Source organism: Gymnodraco acuticeps, unplaced genomic scaffold, assembly GCF_902827175.1.
Source record: "Gymnodraco acuticeps unplaced genomic scaffold, fGymAcu1.1, whole genome shotgun sequence".
In the NCBI taxonomy this organism is placed as follows: Eukaryota; Metazoa; Chordata; class Actinopteri; order Perciformes; family Bathydraconidae; genus Gymnodraco; species Gymnodraco acuticeps.
The window spans coordinates 140,920-161,521 of record NW_022991669.1 but is presented as its reverse complement, the minus strand read 5'-3'; the positions used below and the strand labels follow the sequence as shown (position 1 = coordinate 161,521).

At 40.1% G+C, this 20,602-nt stretch overlaps 1 protein-coding gene across 1 annotated transcript in view; it reads left to right on the top strand.

Moving 5' to 3' along the window:
* Positions 1–20,602, top strand: part of phf2 (PHD finger protein 2) — a 92,121-nt gene that overhangs the window by 59,549 nt on the left and 11,970 nt on the right. Inside the window, 7 exon segments of the mRNA XM_034198665.1 lie at positions 3,844–3,912; positions 3,914–3,969; positions 4,264–4,370; positions 8,702–8,793; positions 8,878–8,967; positions 10,807–11,169; positions 11,377–11,493. Of these exon segments, the coding sequence (XP_034054556.1) occupies positions 3,844–3,912; positions 3,914–3,969; positions 4,264–4,370; positions 8,702–8,793; positions 8,878–8,967; positions 10,807–11,169; positions 11,377–11,493 (894 nt within the window).

Genomic DNA, 20,602 nt, shown 5'->3' with positions numbered 1-20,602 from the left:
CAACATGTGTCCCCTCTTCTTCATGTCTCTTATACATCAACATGTGTCCCCTCTTCTTCATGTCTCTTCTACATCAACATGTGTCCCCTCTTCTTCATGTCTCTTCTACATCAACATGTGTCCCCTCTTCGTCATGTCTCTTCTACATCAACATGTGTCCCCTCTTCTCATGTCTCTTCGACTCAACATGTGTCCCCTCTTCTTCATGTCTCTTCTTCATCAACATGTGTCCCCTCTTCTTCATGTCTCTTCTACATCAACATGTGTCCCCTCTTCTCCATGTCTCTTCTACATCAACATGTGTCCCCTCTTCTTCATGTCTCTTCTACATCAACATGTGTCCCCTCTTCTTCATGTCTTCTACATCAACATGTTCCCCTCTTCTCATGTCTCTTCTACATCAACAGTGTCCCCTCTTCTTCATGTCTCTTCTACCTCAACACGTGTCCCCTCTTCTCATGTCTCTTCTACATCAACACGTGTCCCCTCTTCTTCATGTCTCTTCTACATCAACACGTGTCCCCTCTTCTCCATGTCTCTTCTTACATCAACACGTGTCCCCCTCTTCTCCATTTCTCTTCTACATCAACACGTGTCCCCTCTTCTCATGTCTCTTCTACATCAACATGTGTCCCCTCTTCTTCATGTCTCTTCTACATCAACATGTGTCCCCTCTCTTCTTCCTGTCTCTTCTACATCAACATGTGTCCCCTCTTCTTCATGTCTCTTCTACATCAACATGTGTCCCCTCTTCTCATGTCTCTCTACATCAACACGTGTCCCCTCTCTTCATGTCTCTTCTACATCAACATGTGTCCCCCTCTTCTTCATGTCTCTTCTACATCAACATGTGTCCCCTCTTCTTCATGTCTCTTCTACATCAACATGTTGTCCCCTCTTCTTCATGTCTCTTCTACATCAACTGTGTCCCTCTGTGGAAAGAGACTCTGAAAGTTTCAGGACACAAGAGTTCTCTCTCTTTTCCCAGTCTTGGTCCATTTCTATAAAAACCTGTCTGAAAATGAGCTGATCAGATTTTGGCCACTTTGTGTAGTCATAATGATGTTTTGTCTTGTGTAACCCAGTTGTTCTCAACGTGTCAGGCCTCGGGACCATACTTGCCAACCTTGAGACCGCTCAGAAATCGGGAGCATTTCATGCTTATTGTAGTTTTTAAGAAGTGCACTGTCTTGCGGCCTGTAGCACCATCCTTGATGGAAAGGAGTGAGCAGAGGGTGGAAGTTGTCGATTCTTGTTCTGTTTTCTGTGACTTATCTCATCTTCCTCACCCTCGCAGACCTGTCAGTTGTGCGCGCTACCATGGAAACCAAACAATGGTGTAGCTGTATTAAGTCGTGGTAAATCTGATTTTGTCAGAAAATCGGGAGAAATGCGGGAGAAATATGACCCCCGGGAGTAAACCGGGAGAGGGCAATGAAATCGGGAGTCTCCCGCGAAAATCGGGAGGGTTGGCAAGTATGCTCGGGACCCACTTTTTACTTTTTGGTCAATACATCGCGACCCAACATTTTGAAGCACTCAAATCTATTCAACAAAAAAATCGTGCTGTAATATATATACTTTTCAGCATACAATATTAATAAAAAGTGAAGTACAGTGGCATATATCCCTTATATCCCTTCACAGAACTAAAGTATGCTTTTAAAAAAGGTTTAATGAGATGATGGAATCAAAGCTGAAACGCCAACCCCAGCAGGGGGTCTGGGGGGATTCTCTCCAGGAGATTTTAGAAATACTATCATAAACTATGCATTCTGGTACACTCTGAGAAAGAAAATAAATAAATCTATTACTACCAAATCTATTAACTACCCGACATATTAATAATAGGTTTATGCCATTGTTTGTTTTTCACTTAGTTCTGACATCTTGCTGCGAGAAGAGTAAAGAGGAGATGTGTCTGTGTGACTTACTTTAAATTGTGGGTAAGGGTAGATAGCTCCCATTGTTCTGTGACCTGTCAATCATCAAACCGGGGCCATATTTCATGATGTGTTCATTTCTATCTGAAGTTGTACTCAATGGATGTATAAAGAAGAGTTCTCCTATTACCGCAAAGTTATTCTCCGTGGGGAACTTACAGCAACAATCTTGATTCTGATTGGCCAGAAGACTCGAAAAAACATCAGCAAATATATTTTATTGAGAAGATGATCACTATGTGACAGAAGTTTTCAAAACCGTTTATGGTCCCCGGTACTTCCAGTCCAACTGCCGACTGCATGCACAGCGTTAAGAAATCGGGCCTTCAAAATAAAAGTTGAGACTTTTTCCCCAAAAAAAATCCAATTTGTTTTTCTTCACTCACAACATCCTGCGACCCCCTCAAAATAGGTCCGCGACCCACTTTTGGGTCGCGACCCCACCAGTTGAGAACCACTGTTAAACCATTAGCCAATCAGCAACCAAGGTAACCCCCCCCCCCCCCCACCTTATCACCTGAATCTCCTCCTAGAGCACCATTGTGTTCTTTTTCACCAAATCTCTCTCAGAGGGCGTGGGGAGGGGCTCCTTGTTTTCATCTAAAGCAGGGGTGGGGAACCTCCGGCCCCCGTGCCGTTATACGGCCCGCGAGACAATTTGGTACGGCCCTCGAGGTAATTTATAAACACATCCGCAAAAAAGAAAAAATGTGAGAAATCTAGACCGCAAAAAAATTAAACAAGCGAGTGCCTGTTTTTCCTAGCCAAGGTCAGGGTCCTTGAACACAACACGAGCCTAACGTGTTCATCACGTGGTATATGTCTCGTCTGACAGGGGTGCAGTTCTGACTGAGAGCACCAGAACGTCACTCCGGCACTTCCAGAAACTGCAGTAGCTACCCATAAGGAGCCGTACACATGCTGCAGTTTCTGCGTGGCTGTGTCTTTAGTTGAAAGCCCAGTGGCGATCTGTTCATCTGTCATTACTGTCAATACGTTGTTGTTATTAGCATCTGGTTAGCTAGCTATGCTAACGAATATAAGAAGCTTTTTCTACAACCACTGAGGTAAAGGCACATCTTTTATATGATCATTATAGTTATAAAAAAATAAGAGAATAAAGTAAACAGGTATAAAATACTATATGACAGTAAAAAAAGTTGTTATTATAAACAAGAATACAGTTTGAAAGGAGAGTGATTTGTAAAATATCCATAAAGAAAATGAATCTGCTTACAGTTCTGTTTCATCTGGGGTGTTGAGAGATGTATCCATAGATCTCTTAATGTTGCTCTCAAAGTGCACCAGATGATGCTTTTAACTTCAACATTTTAAAAAAAAATCTTCCCGGGGGAGCATGCCCCCCTAGCGGAGGTTAGGTCCCCCCCCACTTAAATCATTGTCCACATGAATAGGAAACGAAATACTTTTGCACACATCTTGTGTCCATATCTTTCTGTTTTGGTGGTCATGCCACAACCGTGCACGTGAATGCATGCGCGAGTCATGGTGCAGATATCTGGATTCAGAGGCTGTTGTTCTTTGCACAGCATGAAAGAAAGGCCAAATGAATCTGTGATTTTAGTTTTTGTTAAGCAGAGGTCAATAACTTGTACGGCCCTCGGAGGATATTGTAACATTGAAATGGCCCTTGAGAGGAAAAGGTTCCCCACCCCTGACCTAAAGTAACAGACAGAGAATCAGCACTTTGGAAACAGGGTTGATAACAGAGGGGATTATGGGGTAATGCTGCAATGATCTGTTTTGGTGTTTCAAACAAACACTTAGGAGACATGTTTGTATCTGAGACCTATAATATATTGATGAAAAACAGTATAACACCTTTACTGCAATAATAATGTGTTCTACCTTTCAACAGACACAATAAATGTCCCTACAGTTTCTTGCGGTGTTTGAACTGTGATTGTGTCCCTCAGGTTGGATCAATGCCATCCTGACCCCGGTGGACTTGCCTGGCGTTCTCGGGACACTTTGTCCACAACCTGAGTGTGGAGATGCAGATGAGGTGAGGACTCACTCATCCTTTACGCTGCCCTTGTCATCGTCAGGTTTATATGTATTCTTTATTCTAATTGCTGTCGCCATGCCTCCTGCAGACAGTCATGTCCTAATTTGGGGGATCGGTGTGACTTGATGACATTTCAGATTTGTCCTGGCTGAGCTTTTCTCCTCCATTAAGGACTTGTTTTTAGCTCCAAATTCCACCAATCTGATTATGAATTTAAATTGTTTATTGCAATAAGATTGTTGATAATGCATGTTAATGTTGAGCTGAAACATCTTTGTTTATTTTGCTCAGAGCGTATGAAATCGAGAAGCGGCTAAAGGTCAGAACTCTCACCCCCTTCCCCAACTTCGAGACGGCGTGCTGGTATGTCGGACGACATCTCCTCGAGCGATTCAAGGGTAACCTATCAACACAGTTGGATGTATTACTAGATCTCATTTTTAATATTTGAATGTACTCTCTCCCTCTCAGAGATAAATGTGTGAGCATGTCTGCTGCACAGATGAAGAGCACAATGCTCTAACATGAATTCCCTCACTGCAACATGTTTGGCCCAATCCCCTCCATCACTGCCTTCTGGCTGATGTTTCCTCTCTGCTCTGTGGATGTGTAAGTGGTAAAGCCAGACTGGTTTTGTGTGTGGTGCACGCAACGTGTAACACACCATATAACAACATTCTTTTAAACTGAAGATCAGCTTTTGCAGTGCTGGAAAAAGGCTGCTGGTACTATACATCATTAAGATGAAACTTTATTGATCCCTCTAGTGGAAATTCACTTTTCCACTGTGTTTATATATTTTGTGGAATACACACACAGTACAAATACACACATGCATTGGAATACAGGTGTAGGTGCAGACATTAGAGAGGTGCCAGAGCAAAGAGGCTCCAGTCTGACTGGCACCTCTCCCAGTCCACACTGGTTTTTGAATGGCCTGAGAGGGACTTGATTAAGACAATGCTGTTTTGCCATAAAACTGAATTTAAAGAGGAATTCTACAAAAGCTTACTTTAACCTGTTAAACCCCGAGCCTGTTTTTCAGGTTTCAGGCTCGAAAATGACATTCCCAGAACAAATGACTATAACTTCACTTCTAAAAGGTTTATATGAATAATTGTTGTTATCAAAGCAAGGTTACATCTGTGAGTTGGATCTAGAAGTGTCAGAATCAATATAGATTTTTCTGTGTCAGAGTAAATTCAGATGGAACATAGCAAAAAAATGTAAATTCCTGTCTCCGCCTAAAGAAAACCCATTACTTATAGTAAAGACCAACCTTGAATGATGGGTTAGTAGCCTAAAAGCTTTAATAATCCAAAGTATAACATATAATAAGTACCCTGTATCAAGATTGAGGCAAAACAAGTGACATTTTGCCCTTTTTAGAGAGGTTTATGAAAATAAAGTCCAGGCGGAATAAGCTTTGGGCACATTTGGTTCCATCAGTGCCATTTGACCTTTTTCAGGTACCAGACTATAACAATTATTGTATTACATTGAATAATCACTATAGGTATTCATTCCACCCAAAAAAAAAATAATAATAATCTGTGGAGTATCAGCTTTAAGAGAATATGGAGTTTGTGCAGAAAATATTAAGTTTTAAAGATCGTTTTTGCTAGTTAGCACCAGAAGTAGCATCTTCCCGTTTTAGCTAAGGGCTAATGCTAACGCTTCTTGTGAGACTTGTGTTTTGTTTCGGTAAAAATGGTTTGTATAGTCAGTTAGCTGAGATTCTTCTCGTTAATCTGGTATAACACATTAATAGGTTTTTAAATATTAAGATATGTATCTTAATATGTATGTGTAGCTGTGTGGTTATGTGTAGGTGTGTAAGTGTAGCTGTGTGTATGTAACTGTACCAACGCACTATACAATAAAACCACACTGTAGGTCATTGTGTGTAGGTGTACTTGCGCAATAAAAAAAAAAACAGAAACATAGGTAACATTTGACTCCAACTGGGGCAGATTTATTTCAAACATTTTACCAACAACACTATAGGCATGTAAAAACCAAACATTTTACTAATGTACTATACAATAAAACCACACTGTAGGTTTGTAAAAACAACAAATATTTAAGTATAAGTATTTTTTTTTAAATAAACACTCGCAAAACGTTATACCTACCTGAACTTTATACCTACCTGAATGTTCCAGTATTTAGGTCGTGCCACTCCCTGAAACAGTTCTTTTGACAGTGAAGCACAGAGGGACCTGGCACTTCCTGCAGTACACAGGTGTCTTCACCATTTTGAGTCCAGCATCTAGGCACCTCCTGCAGTTCTTCCTGACCTTGGTGGCATCTTCCCCATAATACTCGGACATGCATGTGAGTGGTGGAGGAGGGGGTGGGGGTGGTGGAGGTGCAGGGCCTTCAGCAGGGCCTTCAGCAAACTCCAACAATTCTGTAGCAAGCTGCTCCCTGAAAGTCTTCTGGGTGTGTGCTTTGTCCTGCTGGGGTCACTCCTCATCTAACAAATGTGGAAAACAAGAGATTAGATTAATTCACTGGCTTATACTTATAGGATAATATTGGACTATAAATGAATAATATTACACCAATAAATAAGTAAACACATGTATATTCATTCACTGGCCATTCATTTAGAAAATGTAACTCCAAAAAGACAAGTAACACTATTTAGCATTTTGCCTAATCATTCCTGTAGCTTCTTGGCTAAGCTAACACTGTGATGCATTTCCACCAAACACAAAAGTAATATATAAAAAGGATAATATTGGACTATAAATGAATAATATTACACCAAATAAATAAGTAAACACATGTATATTCATTCACTGGCCATTCATTTAGAAAATGTAACTCCAAAAAGACAAGTAACACTAATTAGCATTTTGCCTAATCATTCCTGTAGCTTCTTGGCTAAGCTAACACTGTGATGCATTTCCACCAAACACAAAAGTAATATATAAAAAGGATAATATTGGACTATAAATGAATAATATTACACCAAATAAATAAGTAAACACATGTATATATATTCATTCACTGGCCATTCATTTAGAAAATGTAACTCCAAAAAGACAAGTAACACTATTTAGCATTTTGCCTAATCATTCCTGTATCTTCTTGGCTAAGCTAGCACTGTGACGCAGTTCCACCAAACACATAAGTAATATATAAAAACAGAGAGATTACATTCCTTTCCCGTGGTGGAAGTTCAACATCCGAGTCACTACTGTCCGGATCCAGGTCTGGCTGGAGGAGATCTTCATCATCCGACGACGAGTCATCTGGTATGAGCTATCGTCAGCTAGCATCTCTAGCACCTGCTCGCCTCGGTGGTGAAGCTCTCCCTTCTGGCTGCGTAATGCGTAATGAAGCCGGAGCATGCCTAGTTTATACTACGCAGGATCATATCTTTGGAACCCATTGGTCGATTTGGGTGATTGACACCTTTTATGAACCGTTAGAGCCAATATAATCGAGTGACAGTAAGTAAGTCCCGCTAAACACTTAGGTCAAGTAGAGAGAGGTCTGCGTAAACAGCACGTGAGACAGCATTAGCTCGGGACTGCGAAACTTTTTACCTACTCTGCTACCATGAATGTAATGATAGATTATCAGGAACAATACAAAGTGACTAATAGACATTGGATTGACCTTAAGCAGCGTTTGTATTCCCTTGAACACGAGCTTTGATCACAAAACAGCAACGGTAAGACATAATTATTGTTATGGTTTTGAAAACAGTTGTTGTTTTTCTTCTCTGTTCTGGCTGATATCTCAGTGAGTCTGTGTCCTACAGTGATGATACTTATAACAAAATAATCTGTGGAGTATCAGCTTTCAGATGATATGTAGTTTGTGCAGAAAATATTAAGTTTTAAAGATCATTTTTGCTAGTTAGCACCGGAAGTAGCATCTGCCCGTTTTAGCTAAGGGCTAATGTTAACGCTTCTTGTGAGACTTGTGTTTTGTTTCGGTAAAAATGGTTCATATAGTCAGTTAGCTGAGATTCTTCTCGTTAATCTGGTATAACACATTAATAGGTTTTTAATATTAAGATACCCTGAGACACAGTGTCGTGAGAAAAAAAAAACAGGGTCCCCGCCGGCGGGAACCTTCGGGCTTAACAGGTTAAATCAGGGCTGTAGTTTAACTGGTGAGCATTTTCAAAAATATTAACCAAAATAATTAACACAACACAAAACAATAAACAAACAAAAAACAATAAACAAACAAAAAACAACCACTAAAATAGTCATGTATGTGATGAGGAGGTTGATGAGGAGGGGTGTGACTGAAAGGACCTCTCAAGTCTGTGAGAGAGCCTCCCACATATATCAGTATCTGCAGAGAGCCCTGACAGTACCTACTTCTACTCCATACATATCTTCATTACAATTCTTGAGAAAAGATCATACATGTTGTTTATGTAATCTGTTCATGTCTAAAAAATGATTATTGGCCGTTAAACATTAATCTGACCTTTTTAAAACTGTATTGGAACAAGAGGCCACATGGCGTCCAGTAGGATGCACTGCAGCTTCTTAATGCAAGAACACACAAGCTCTCTTGAATATGCCCAGTCCTCTTATAGTGCAATACATCACTCTGAATGTGGAGTGAGAGACATCATCATTGTGTTGTTTGGGCATTTTAGGAAGATTGACATGAAACATGCAAAACTGCATTAGCGTACAGTGAAAATTGCACAGTTTTCCCAATGATAACATTTGCATTTCTTTTTCTGCAGGTTTACATAAAGCAAATAAGCAACCAGCCCCATACCTAATACATGGTTCCAAAATCATTAACGGAGCCTTCAGAGCTTGGACTAAGAAACAGGTATGGACATACGCACATCACAATGTGTGTCTGACCATCCATGCTGTGGTGGAAAGTATAAAGGCTTTGTTCTCCTCCCAACAGGCCCTATTAGAACACGAAGATGAGCTTCCAGAGAACATGAAACCATCACAGCTCATCAAAGATCTTGCAAAAGAGATCCGACTCTCAGAGGTATCATATTTCATTTTTGACATCGAGAAGAAGCCATTGTTGGGATGTGCGATCTGAGAGCCAGTCCAAAGATATCTCAACCGCTAAAATAAATCTAATGTGTACACTCATGACAGAGATGTGTCTGTCCCAGGCAAATACACAAACACTGACCTTTTAAATCGCGTTGTTCGTATTCAGTTGCAGTGTTTTATATTGCCCTAAGCTGTCACTGCAGCGGGAAAATATTCTCTCATCTGCTCAATCGGTTGACCATAGACTATAGCTATATAATAATAATAATAATATATAATAATGATTTGCGGAAAGAGTTATAATATAAATCGTTTTCTTATATGTAGCCTATAAAATCCATAATATTCATTATTTAGAGGTTATGTACAATCACTGGCCACTGACAAAATAAACATAAACAAACATGTCAATCAACCACATCGTGAACTATGTCGTTACACATGGTCAAGACCACCTGGTATCTTAAGGTATAATGACTATAACACATGGTTTTATAGTCATGGTCTAATACAGGGGCGTCAAACTCAATTCCATTGCAGTCCACATTATGGTTGCACTCAAAGGGCCGGTTGTAACTTTAAGACTTAATATATAATATATATTAAAGGTCCCATGTCATGCTTTTCCGGTTATTACCCGTCCCCTTGTGTGTTATGAAGGTTTTTCTGCATGTAAACGGTCTGCAGAGTCACAAACCCTCAAAGTACACCCTGTAGCGAGTAAAACTCTAACACAGAAAATACTTGTCTGTGCTGCCCCAGAACGCCTCGTTGGACATTTCTCTTTTTCTTCCTGGGTACAGTGACATGCCCATACCCAAATGGGTATGGACACACACACACACACACACACACACACACTCAGCTGCAGCTCCGCCGATTTCTCCTCCCTGAGACGGCGGGACGCGGCGAGGCTGTCGGTGTGTGAGCACACCACACAAACTCCCAGCCAGGCTGCGGGTGTGTGTGTGTGTTTCGGGCTGGGTTTAGCTGTGTCTCGCAGACGACCACTGGGATCATATGGAGGGGAGGGCAGGAGCTCCAACAAGCCGTGTAGGACAGAGAGTGAATGCACATACTATACAGAGATGCTCTGTGAGAAACCAATGTGAGTTTGGAACATTGAACAATGTGAATCTATTCTAGTAGACCTCAACAATGGAATTATGATCAGTAGAAATGGCCATGACATGGGACCTTTACATTTTATTATTTCAGTTCTGGTTGTAACTTCATAAATAACTATGTTTGAAAGCACACGTCTAGGGAAAATCATTGAAAGCATACATTCAACTATTACACCTATTGTATTGTATATTATATTCTTTGCAAACCCTTCCGGGCCACATAAAAATGGGCCTTGAGTTTGACACCCCTGTTCTAGGGGTGTCAAACTCACCCCCTGTTCTGTTCGACAGCTCATGTCGCAGGCTCACAAAACCGACTCTGTACCAAAACTCAACCATGTTAGCCTTTTACTTCTGCAAATAATATTCACAAACCTTATTTAAAGTTAATGAAAATGTTAGCGCCTCTACTCTCTTCCTATTGGCTCACAGGGCCGAGGTTCTACACACCAGTAAAACACCCAAACCATCAGCACAATAAAAACTGAATAAAGGTCTCAAACACAATCAAATAAGGTTTAATCTATCTATTTTTACACTGCATTGATTTTTCACTTTTTCACCCATTTATTTGTGATCTTAAAATAAATTAATTGACGTATAATTTCAGCACTAGTTCAGGGGTACTTAAATAGTCTCAAGAGGGATTTAACTGCAGATTAAAATGTATACCTTTACGTTCCCTGTGTTTCCTTTAGAATGCAACAAAAGCTATTAAGAGTGAGCCCAGCATCAAGGTTCCAGTGGAGGAACCCCCATCCACACACTCGGATCCTGAAGAGCCTGAAGAGCCTGTCTCACCGGCCCATGTCCCCTCGCCCAGCAGAGAGAAGGCCAGAAAGAAAGCTTTCAAACCCCCCAAGCCTCCGAAGCCTCCCAAACCCCCCAAGATGCCTAAGGCCCCCAAGCCTCCAAAGGTGCCCAAGGTCAAGGAAGGAGGAAAGAAGAAAGGGAAGAAATTGCAAGAGTCGTCGTCGCCTCCCAAACCCTCCAGCTTTGCAGCTCTTGAGTCCCATGCCAAAGACATCTTGAGCAAAATGGACCAGCCGAAAAAGACGAAGGTGAGTGTGTGGTAATGTAACTGTTAATGATATTGTTCTTATTTTGTGGAATGATTATTTGTATCCTTAGTTGTGACTTCACTTAGGCCATGTTGTATTCCATTAAGCAGAACGCTTTATAAATATCTTTATTTTGCTTCCAAACATGCAGAAAAGAGAAGGAACCCACAGTTACTTTTCACTTTTGATAATTGTGTCTCCTTTCAGGCTGTTAAAAACGTCCTGAGTATATCAGAGAAGGAAATATCAAAGCAGAAAAACGCAGAAAAGTTTGAATTCAGAGAGCAGAATAAAAACAAGACTGAAGCAAAATGGAAGTATAAGGTAAGCTGATAAATTGATGATTTTGTTTTAAACACTTTCTTTAATTGTTTTGCATATATAGACAATCTATAAGACAGTACACAAGACATAACAAAATGAAGTACATTACAAGTCACATAAATAAAATTAACTTCACAAACACGTGGATATGCTAAGTAAGGAAATATATAAATATAAAAAAATATAAAAACATGTACATGTAGATATGTTTGCGTTGCAGCAGCATAAAAAACACAAGGCAATGTACATAAGAGAAATTAAGACACATGAAATAAACAGTCCAAAATATTTCAGAAATAGAAATAAAATAGCATTAAACAATTTAAAAATGTAAGAATATAAAATAAACAATATATATACATGTGGAAAATATACAAGTGGAAATACAAATTTCGAATGAATGTAAAAATGTACAGTGGAAGTTTAAGTCCAGTAATCAAGAGAAGCTGGAGCAGAGGGTTCTCTGACAGCCAGAGGTGATTTGTTATAGAGTGTTATTGCAGTGGGCAGGAATGTTTTCCTGTATCGGTCCTTGTGTAGGCAGATATGAAAGGCTTCTGTCCTTCCTCCAGCAGAGGGACATCAATCATCTCCAGTTTGCTGACCCAGAATACTCTCTAGATCTGCATGTTCCAGATAGTTAAGGAAAGGGCCCCATACTTTTTTTAATAGTTCTTGTTTTCCTTGAATTAAATTGGTTATTTTCTCTAATGAGACACATGCAGACAGTTCTTTTAGCCATTTTCCAATACTTGGACTGTTAAAACGTTTCCATTAAAGTGCTATCATGCATTGTCTGCATTGATCAAATCTCTTCTATCATACGTTTTTATCGTGGTACACTCCCAAACACAATGAAAGAAAGTTCCCTTAGATTGTCCACATTTAAAACATAAGTCCGGGATATTACCATTACATCTGTATAGCTTTTCTGGAGTAATATATGTACGCATCAGCCAGTTATATTGTAAGAGCTTAAGATGGGTATTTGCTGTTTGTGATTGAGCTTTCTTAAAGGCACCTTCCCACTCATCAATTGTCCTGCATTTCCTGCAAATCCTACCTCCAATTCCTAAGTTTAGCTTCAGAGGACTCAGGGGAGCCAGATATAAGCAAGTTATAAAGTGCAGAAATTAAGTCTTTCCCCTACAGTCCCTTAACATTATTTTCTCTAGTAGTGAGTATGGAGGTATAGTTAGTAATTGTTTTTGGTTTGCTCCAATATAGCTTCTAATTTGTAAACATTTGAAAAAATGCTTCCGTGAAATGTTGTGCTTGATTGCAAGCTCCTCAAACGACATCAGTTTATCATCATCAAGCCTATATAGATCCTGAATTCTCTGTACCCCCTTATCTGACCAAATCTTAAACCCACTATCAGCTCTGCCTGGAGTAATGTCATCATTTCCCTAAATTGGACTAAAATATGAGAGAGAAAGGTTCGCCCAAGTACTTCCTCGCTTCATGCCAGACTCTAATCATGTTCCTAGTAATAGGGTTAGTTTATAAAAAAAAGTTTCTTCACACTAGTTGAGTACAAATACATGGGAAGAGGTAACTCTAAACATTGGGACTCCATCCCTCTCTAGGCAGGGGGGTTGTCGTTTGTAAAATAAAACATAATAGTCCTAAACTGAGTTGCCCAGTAGCACCAGAGAGGGTTAGGACAGGCTATCATAGGGCATATACAGGAGGGCCAAGCCCAGGCGGGCTCGTTTGTCGTTCCACAGAAAATTCAAAAATAATTTCCTTAACTTTGAAAATAGGTTTGGAGGAGGAGGCAGGGGGATGTTTTGGAATAGATACAGCAACTTGAGGAGTATGTTTACTTTTTATATATGAATTCTCCCAATTAAAAAGATCGGCATTTGCTTCCATCTATCTATTGTGCTTGTAATTGATTCCATCATAGGATCGTAATTAGAATTCACCTGGCTTATTGGTCTTATATGTTTGCATCTATTGCAGGGTTTCCCTGGTTTTGATAACAATGTAATGAAGGCTTCTCTCAGTGATGGTGGAAGGATTTCATTTTTTAAAGATTCTAGCAACATATTTAAGAGGGGAGTTTGTATTTTATATTTAAACTTTTTGTAGATATCTATAGGTAGGCCATCTGGCCCTACAGCATGTAATCAATTGCATTAGAGATCTCTTCTAATGATAATTCACCTTCCAGACTAGGTCTGAGTTCTGCTGGGATACTAGGTATATTGAGAGTGTCTAATAAGTTATTTTGACTTGTCAGTCGTATAGATTTTCATAGACATTTTTAAAAGCCTAATTTATTTCTATAGGATCTATATTATCTCCCTTATTGTTCTGTATTGACGTAATAAGACAATTTGTAATTGTTTAATGCGCTACGCTAATATCTTTCCAGGCTTCTCTCCTTGATCGTAAAATGTTTGTTTGAGTCTTAGTAGATTTGCCACTGCTTTAGAAGCTGATCATTCATTATACTGGGACCTCAGTACTAGCAGTTCTTGTTGTACTTTAGGGCAGGGTTTCTGAAAGGCCTCACTCTCCATGGTTTTTATTTTTGATTCCAACAGTCATTTTATGACCAGCTTTTTGGGATTTAGAGCTTGTGTAGTTAATAATGTGGCTTCTAATACATGCTTTAAAAGCTTCCCATCTTATAGATACTGATGTTTCCGATGTATTTGTCTCAAAATATAAATCAATTGGTTTGCCAAGATACGTCTGAGTCTTGCAACCATTTTTGTTGGATTCGCCATTTAGAAGAATCTCTCACCAGCGTTGAGTGAAGCAGTGAGTTTGGTGCATGGTCCGAAATAAGGATTCCATCATAAGTGCCGTCTTTGATTTTAGAAGCCACATTTTCTGATATCAAAAGTAATCAATACGGGAATACGATTTGTAAGAAGCAGAATAGCAAGACTACTCTATAGCATCAGGCTTTAATTCTCTCCAGATGTCCTTCAAATTTAAATCTTTCATAATATTAAGTAAGGCTTCCCTGCTTTTGGTGTGTGGTTTATCTATGCCCCCTGACCGATCCTTTGTTGGATCCAATACACAATTAAAACCCCCTGCTATGATGTAAATACCAGTAAATGTTGAAAGCGTATAAAACAGGTCCCTAAAAAACTTCGGATCATCATTATTGGGGGCATATACATGAACTAAATTAAAGTTATCTGTTAGTAGAGTACCCTGAACAATTAAGTATCTACCAGCCTTGTCCTTGATTACATTTGTTACCTGAAATGTTACTGATTTAGGAATTAGCGTCATAACACCCCTAGCCAGAGTAGAAATGGTTGCTGAATACACACATCCCGCCCACCTCCTCCTAATTCTAATATCAGCCTTTGGCAATAAATGTGTCTCTTGCAAAAAAACAATTTTAGATTGCAGACCTTTTACTTTTTTTTCTACTTTTTTACTCTATTCATAACCTGTTTAATTGTTTTACATTTTTGCAGGCCTCTGCAATTCCAGGAAGTAAATGTAACCTCCAAACCCTGCAACATGACCTTTGACACAGATTAGGTTACCCACATGTACATAAAAATAAGAAATACATTTAAAAAACATTAAGAAACATAACACGGTTGTTCCAAACCACATCCAAACATGTGAACATGCATCCACCCCAATGGGCCGCACCCCTCTCCTCATGTTGACACTTCCGCTTATAGCTGACAGTCACCGTACTAATACAGCATGTGCTTCAGCTCGAATATTCTTCTATTCCTAACCTTTGTTTTACATTACTAACCGCCATGTAATCATAAGAAATCAGGAGCTCAGGAGGAGCCAACAAATGTTATGCCGCAAAATTCAAGATTATAAAAGTACCTAAATAAAATAAAAAGATGCGTTCATTCCTCAATTTTAAACTGAAGGCTCCACATACCCTTGTCATAAAACGACACACACCCGTTTTGTTAACCAGCCATTGCAGGGCTTAACACAAATGTAGCTGAATAGCTAATTATCAGAGCCAGATTTAACTTAAATCAGCAATCTCCATAAGAGCTGGCCTCTGCAGTACTTATTAACTCAACCTCATAAAGCTATTGCTTTCAAACTTTTAACTTAAATATGCCATGCAACGTTGGCTAGATACTGAGACGTATGGTGTGAATTAGTGCTGGGGGGAAACGATTATTTTGAAAACGATTAATCGGGCGATTATTTGATCGATTAGTCGACTAATCTAACGATTATTTTTCTGTTGTTCAATTCATAAAAAACGTAATGTAAAAAAAAAATTGTTCACGATACTGTGTCTCAGGGGATCTTAATATTTAAGAACCTATTAATGTGTTATACCAGATTAACGGAAATAATCTCAGCTAACTGACGATACAAACCATGTTTACCAAAACAAAACACAAGTCTCATAAGAAGCATCTAATTGGCACATAACTCAAGATAAAAGTACCCTTATTACTTATCATAGCTGCACATACAATATATCCGATTAAAGCTGAGACTCCACAGATTATGTAGGTATATAGTATCATCACTGAGTGATCCGGACTCGCGACAGGGGAAGCAAATACAGTCATCACAACACGTACCTTCACAGAGCTTCTCGGGAGATCGTCTCACCACCGTAATCTGATCAAAAGACGTGTTCAATGGCAATAAAATGAGAAAAAAACGCGGCTGAATCAGTTAATCCATAGGTTTTTAACGTCTATGTATAAAAAAATGATTGAATTTATAATCCATAATTCCATTTTATGTAAAAATCGGAGCAAATGCTAGCTGCTAATGGTAGCCACCACAGCTAGCTGCTGCTTCTGCTAGGCTATGCAGCAGTCTCAGTGAGATATAAATATATAAATATCTTTGCGTTTTGGACTAACTTTAAAATATTCCCATGCTTTTGAAGACCTAGGGCGAGATGTTTTCGTTTGGGGGCTTCGTGCGCAATCCTGTGAGGAGGAGGTGGTAGCCGTTTCAGTCTCCATTGTGTTTGAAGTGCGATTGCGAACTGCTTGTTGCTTTGGGTGACCCACGTGTGTGTAGCGACGCGTCGACGCGGAAATATGTCGTCGACGATATTTTGAAGTCGACACGTCGCTACAGCACTAGTGTGAATATAAAAAATTAAATAAAAAACCCAGAAATAAAAGCTAGGTCAGGGCTAACGTAATTAGCGACTCATGTGTGGAATCAGACTCCAATGTTATATATTGTTAGAAAATACTTCTCCACGCTGCTTTCAAACTGTGAGTAAACAACGTGTGCTTCACTTGGAGGCTGTCTGAAGGTGTACACAGGTCTCAGATGGACTTGGTATCACATTAAGAATGATATTCAGTAATAAGTCTGGCAAAATTAGATGGTTTAAATGATTTATTCAAGCTTGCAATGTTTTGAACAGACATCCCCAGTCACCTCATGTGTCTTTTTGTAGTCCTCGCTGTACACGTCCGCATATCGGCATCGCAACCACTACCTCACACACTGGGACTGAATGTGCATCAAAGTGTTCCTATCCAGCCAAATATACCAAAAGATGAATGTAAACGACAGAAGAAACGATCGAAATGTGTATTTCCTGGTTATTCGACAAAGGCCACACCCCTGTCTAAAATAATACTGTAGAATGACGCCAGCTGTCATGACTCAAGTTATACTCTAACAACGTTATTCAGCCTGTCCCTTCTCTCTTGTAATCCGCTCGATGAAGTTCTCCATAGCAGACGGGTTCTCAAAAGTATGCGACTTGTCCATGTAGGTTACCAGGAGCCGAGCCGGTAATAGCATGCCGTACCGGATCCCCAGGTTCAGTAGTTTCTGACGGACATTATCGAACGTCTTCTACCGCTTGTGCACTCCTGCAGCCAAGTCTGGGTAAAATCTCACTGCTGGTCTTTGTATAGGATCTGTTTTTTTGCCCTGGCTGCCTTCGTTACAACCATCTTGTCCCTATAGTTTAGGAATGTCATGATAAATGTTCTTGGTGGGGCATTAGCATCCCTCCTTTGGCCGATTCTGTGAGCTCTCTCCAGTATAAACTTTGAACGTAGCTGGTCCTAATTCAACACGTCTGGGATCCAGTTTCCAAGGAAAGCACAAGCATCCCCTCCTTTGGCGTCTTTGGCAGATTCACCAGTCTCAAGTTGGATAACCTGGATCTTGCCTCCAAGTCTTCAACTTTATCCTCTAGCTTGGTGTTTTTAGCCTCAAGTGTTTTCACCTTAGCTTGCAAGGAGTTCACGTCATCCTCGGTGGATGAGATTCTTACTTCATCCTCTGCAATTCGTTCTGAGCATTCACGTACCTCCTTTCTCACTCCCTATAATGCCATCAAGTCTTGTGTCAGACTTTAGAGAGCCTATGGCAACCAGGATTTTCTCCGAGCCAGCTTCCCCCAGCCCGATCTCACCCGTCTCAACAGAGGCCATGGCTGGCGCTATGCTAGCGCTAGGAGAACTTTCTTTAGCTTCCACGTGTAGCTTGGATGCTCCAAGGTTTTCTAGTTTAGACTGAAGTGATTTCGTTCGTCCTTTAGTCGATTTTCCGGCTGCATCCGACATTTCACTCTCTTCTCCGTAAAGTAGATGCGATGGGTTGTCATAAAACGTGTTTAAAACAGTATTTAAGATAGAAATTGGCGGAGCACTGATAGTTGCGTCTTTCTAGCGAGCCACCATAACCGGAAGTCGATGATTGATGATTTAAACTAATGGCTGCATGTAAAAGTCAAGAATATCACAAGCCTTTATAATTTCAGACTTTTGGTAAAAGGACTCAAAGAGTTTTCACTGGTTCAAGCTGAACAGGAACAACATGTAAGATCCTCCAAAAGTATTGTTGAGTTCACCTCGTGAAATCACACCTCGTCCCCATCGGCCGCCTTCAATCCAAGTAGTTACATGTGCCCTCTTCTTTAAAAGGACTTTGGTTTCATGGAACATTCCATGCCAAACTGCTGGAATGCTCCAAGGATCTCCTCACATCAAACACTTGCAGCTGGAGCAGAGACCCTGAGGTCCCTGATGCTCTGCTGAGTCATCAAGATCTCTGCTGCAGTAAGGCAATGCTACATGTTATCCTCGGTGAACAGAAAGCATTCTGGTCACAACACGCCTCACATGCCTTTTATTTAGGAGACAAAATGGTTATAGAGGGATTTTTTGAAAAAGAATATTCTTGGATCACAGTTAACCACACAGTGTGCTCATTGGTGATTGTCAGGCCATTCCTGCATTCCTACATTTAGTTTAGGTTGAGTTGGCTCAGAAAATATCATGTGTGATCATTCTGATTTCACTAATTTCTTTTAAATACAATCTCTTCATCACAGAAGAGGGATTGCATTTGTTGTCTTGCAATGAGTTGATTAGACAGGTACTGATCATCCATCCTAAGTTCAAAGGTCCCATGTCATGGCCATTTCCACTGATCATAATTCCATTGTTGAGAATAGAGAATAGATTTATATCGTGCAATTTTCCAAACTCACATTGGTTTCTCAAACAGCATCTCTGTAAACTACGTGTATGGACTGAATTTCACTCTCTGCCTTTAACGGCTCGTTGTAGCTCCAATAGCTCCAGCCCCACCCTCCCTGTGAGCACAGTGTGCTCTGATTGGTCGGGACTTTGTGAATCGCGCTGAGCTCCGTGGAGGTGTGGTTTCCTTGTTTAGCGACAGCGAAACACAGCCAAACTCATCCTGAGCACACACAAAGTCACAGCCGAAGTAAAAACAATAAGTGTGGCTTGATATTGAGTAAGAAAAAGGTTGATAAACGCTGTGAGAATGGGTCTGCAGAGAGAATTTCGCCGCGATCCCAACTGTCTGTTATCAGCCTGCAGCCAGGGAGGAGAAATCAGCAGAGCTGCCTGCACTGAGTGTGTGTGTGAGGAAGTCTGTGGATTGGTCAATTTGGACCAATCAGCGGGGGCTTAACGTAACGGCTCCGCAGACGTAACGTAACGGCTCCACGGATTGGTCCATTTGGTTCCGGATAACGCATGACTGTATCGCGTCATAGCTCTGGGCGCGGCTACTGGCCATTCCTACGTCACAATACCCAGGAAGTAAACAATGGACAATGAGTATCTCAAATCAAATCAGGTTTTATTTATATAGCACATTTATAAACGATTTTTGGTCGAGCCAAAGTGCTGTACATATAATAAAAATAGCCTACAGTAGAGACACTTTACAGCAAATACAACAGCACAGATTGTTCAGAATATCAGTATGAGAAATACGACACCCTCTATCCTTAGACCCTCACATTGTACAAGGAAAAACTTCCAGAGAAAACCCACAGTGTAAAGGGGAACATGGGAGAAACCTCAGGGAGAGCAACAGAGGAGGGATCCCTCTCCCAGGACGGACAGACGTGCAATAGATGCCGTGTGTAAATCGAAGAGATAATACATTTTACAGCATATATAAGATGGCAGCAGCAGTGTTTCTTTTCCGAAATCAGTCGTGATTTTTTAACATTATATAGCTACAAAATAATATTAGATATTCTAAAAAATAATATTTGAAAACATTAAAAATAAACTTTTTTTTTTAAATTCAAAAATATTTTTCATTAGTTTTACCAAAAATAATTGTATTTAATTGTATTTAAAATAACATTTCAAAATAAATAAATCCTTCGAATCTGCCTGTTCAGTTTCTGTTGGAATGTGAAGGGTTAAATGAAAGAAGCTCGTCTGGCCCTCTCTGCGATCTCCAACGAGGCGTTTTGGGGAGGTATTTTCTGTGTTCGAGTTTTACTCGCTGCATGGTGCACTTTGAGGGTTTTGACTCTGCAGACCGTTTACATGCATAAAAACCTTCATAACACACAAGGGGACGGGTAATAACCGGAAAAGCATGACATGGGACCTTTAAGTCAAATAACAGCAGTTTACATCCGATATAACTGCATATGTTACATCCGTACATGTGCTGATTCTAGCCATTTGGTGGCTGCTACAGTACTAAGCGGCATTTTGTGTTGTTTGAAATATAAATGTTTCTGAGAAACATCATTACAGGACATTTAGCTGATGCTTTTATCCAAAGCCTCTTACAATAAATGCAATCAACTATGAACATAAAAATCTCAGAAGCAAGAATCCTGGAAGAACAATAGCTTTTGGTTAGC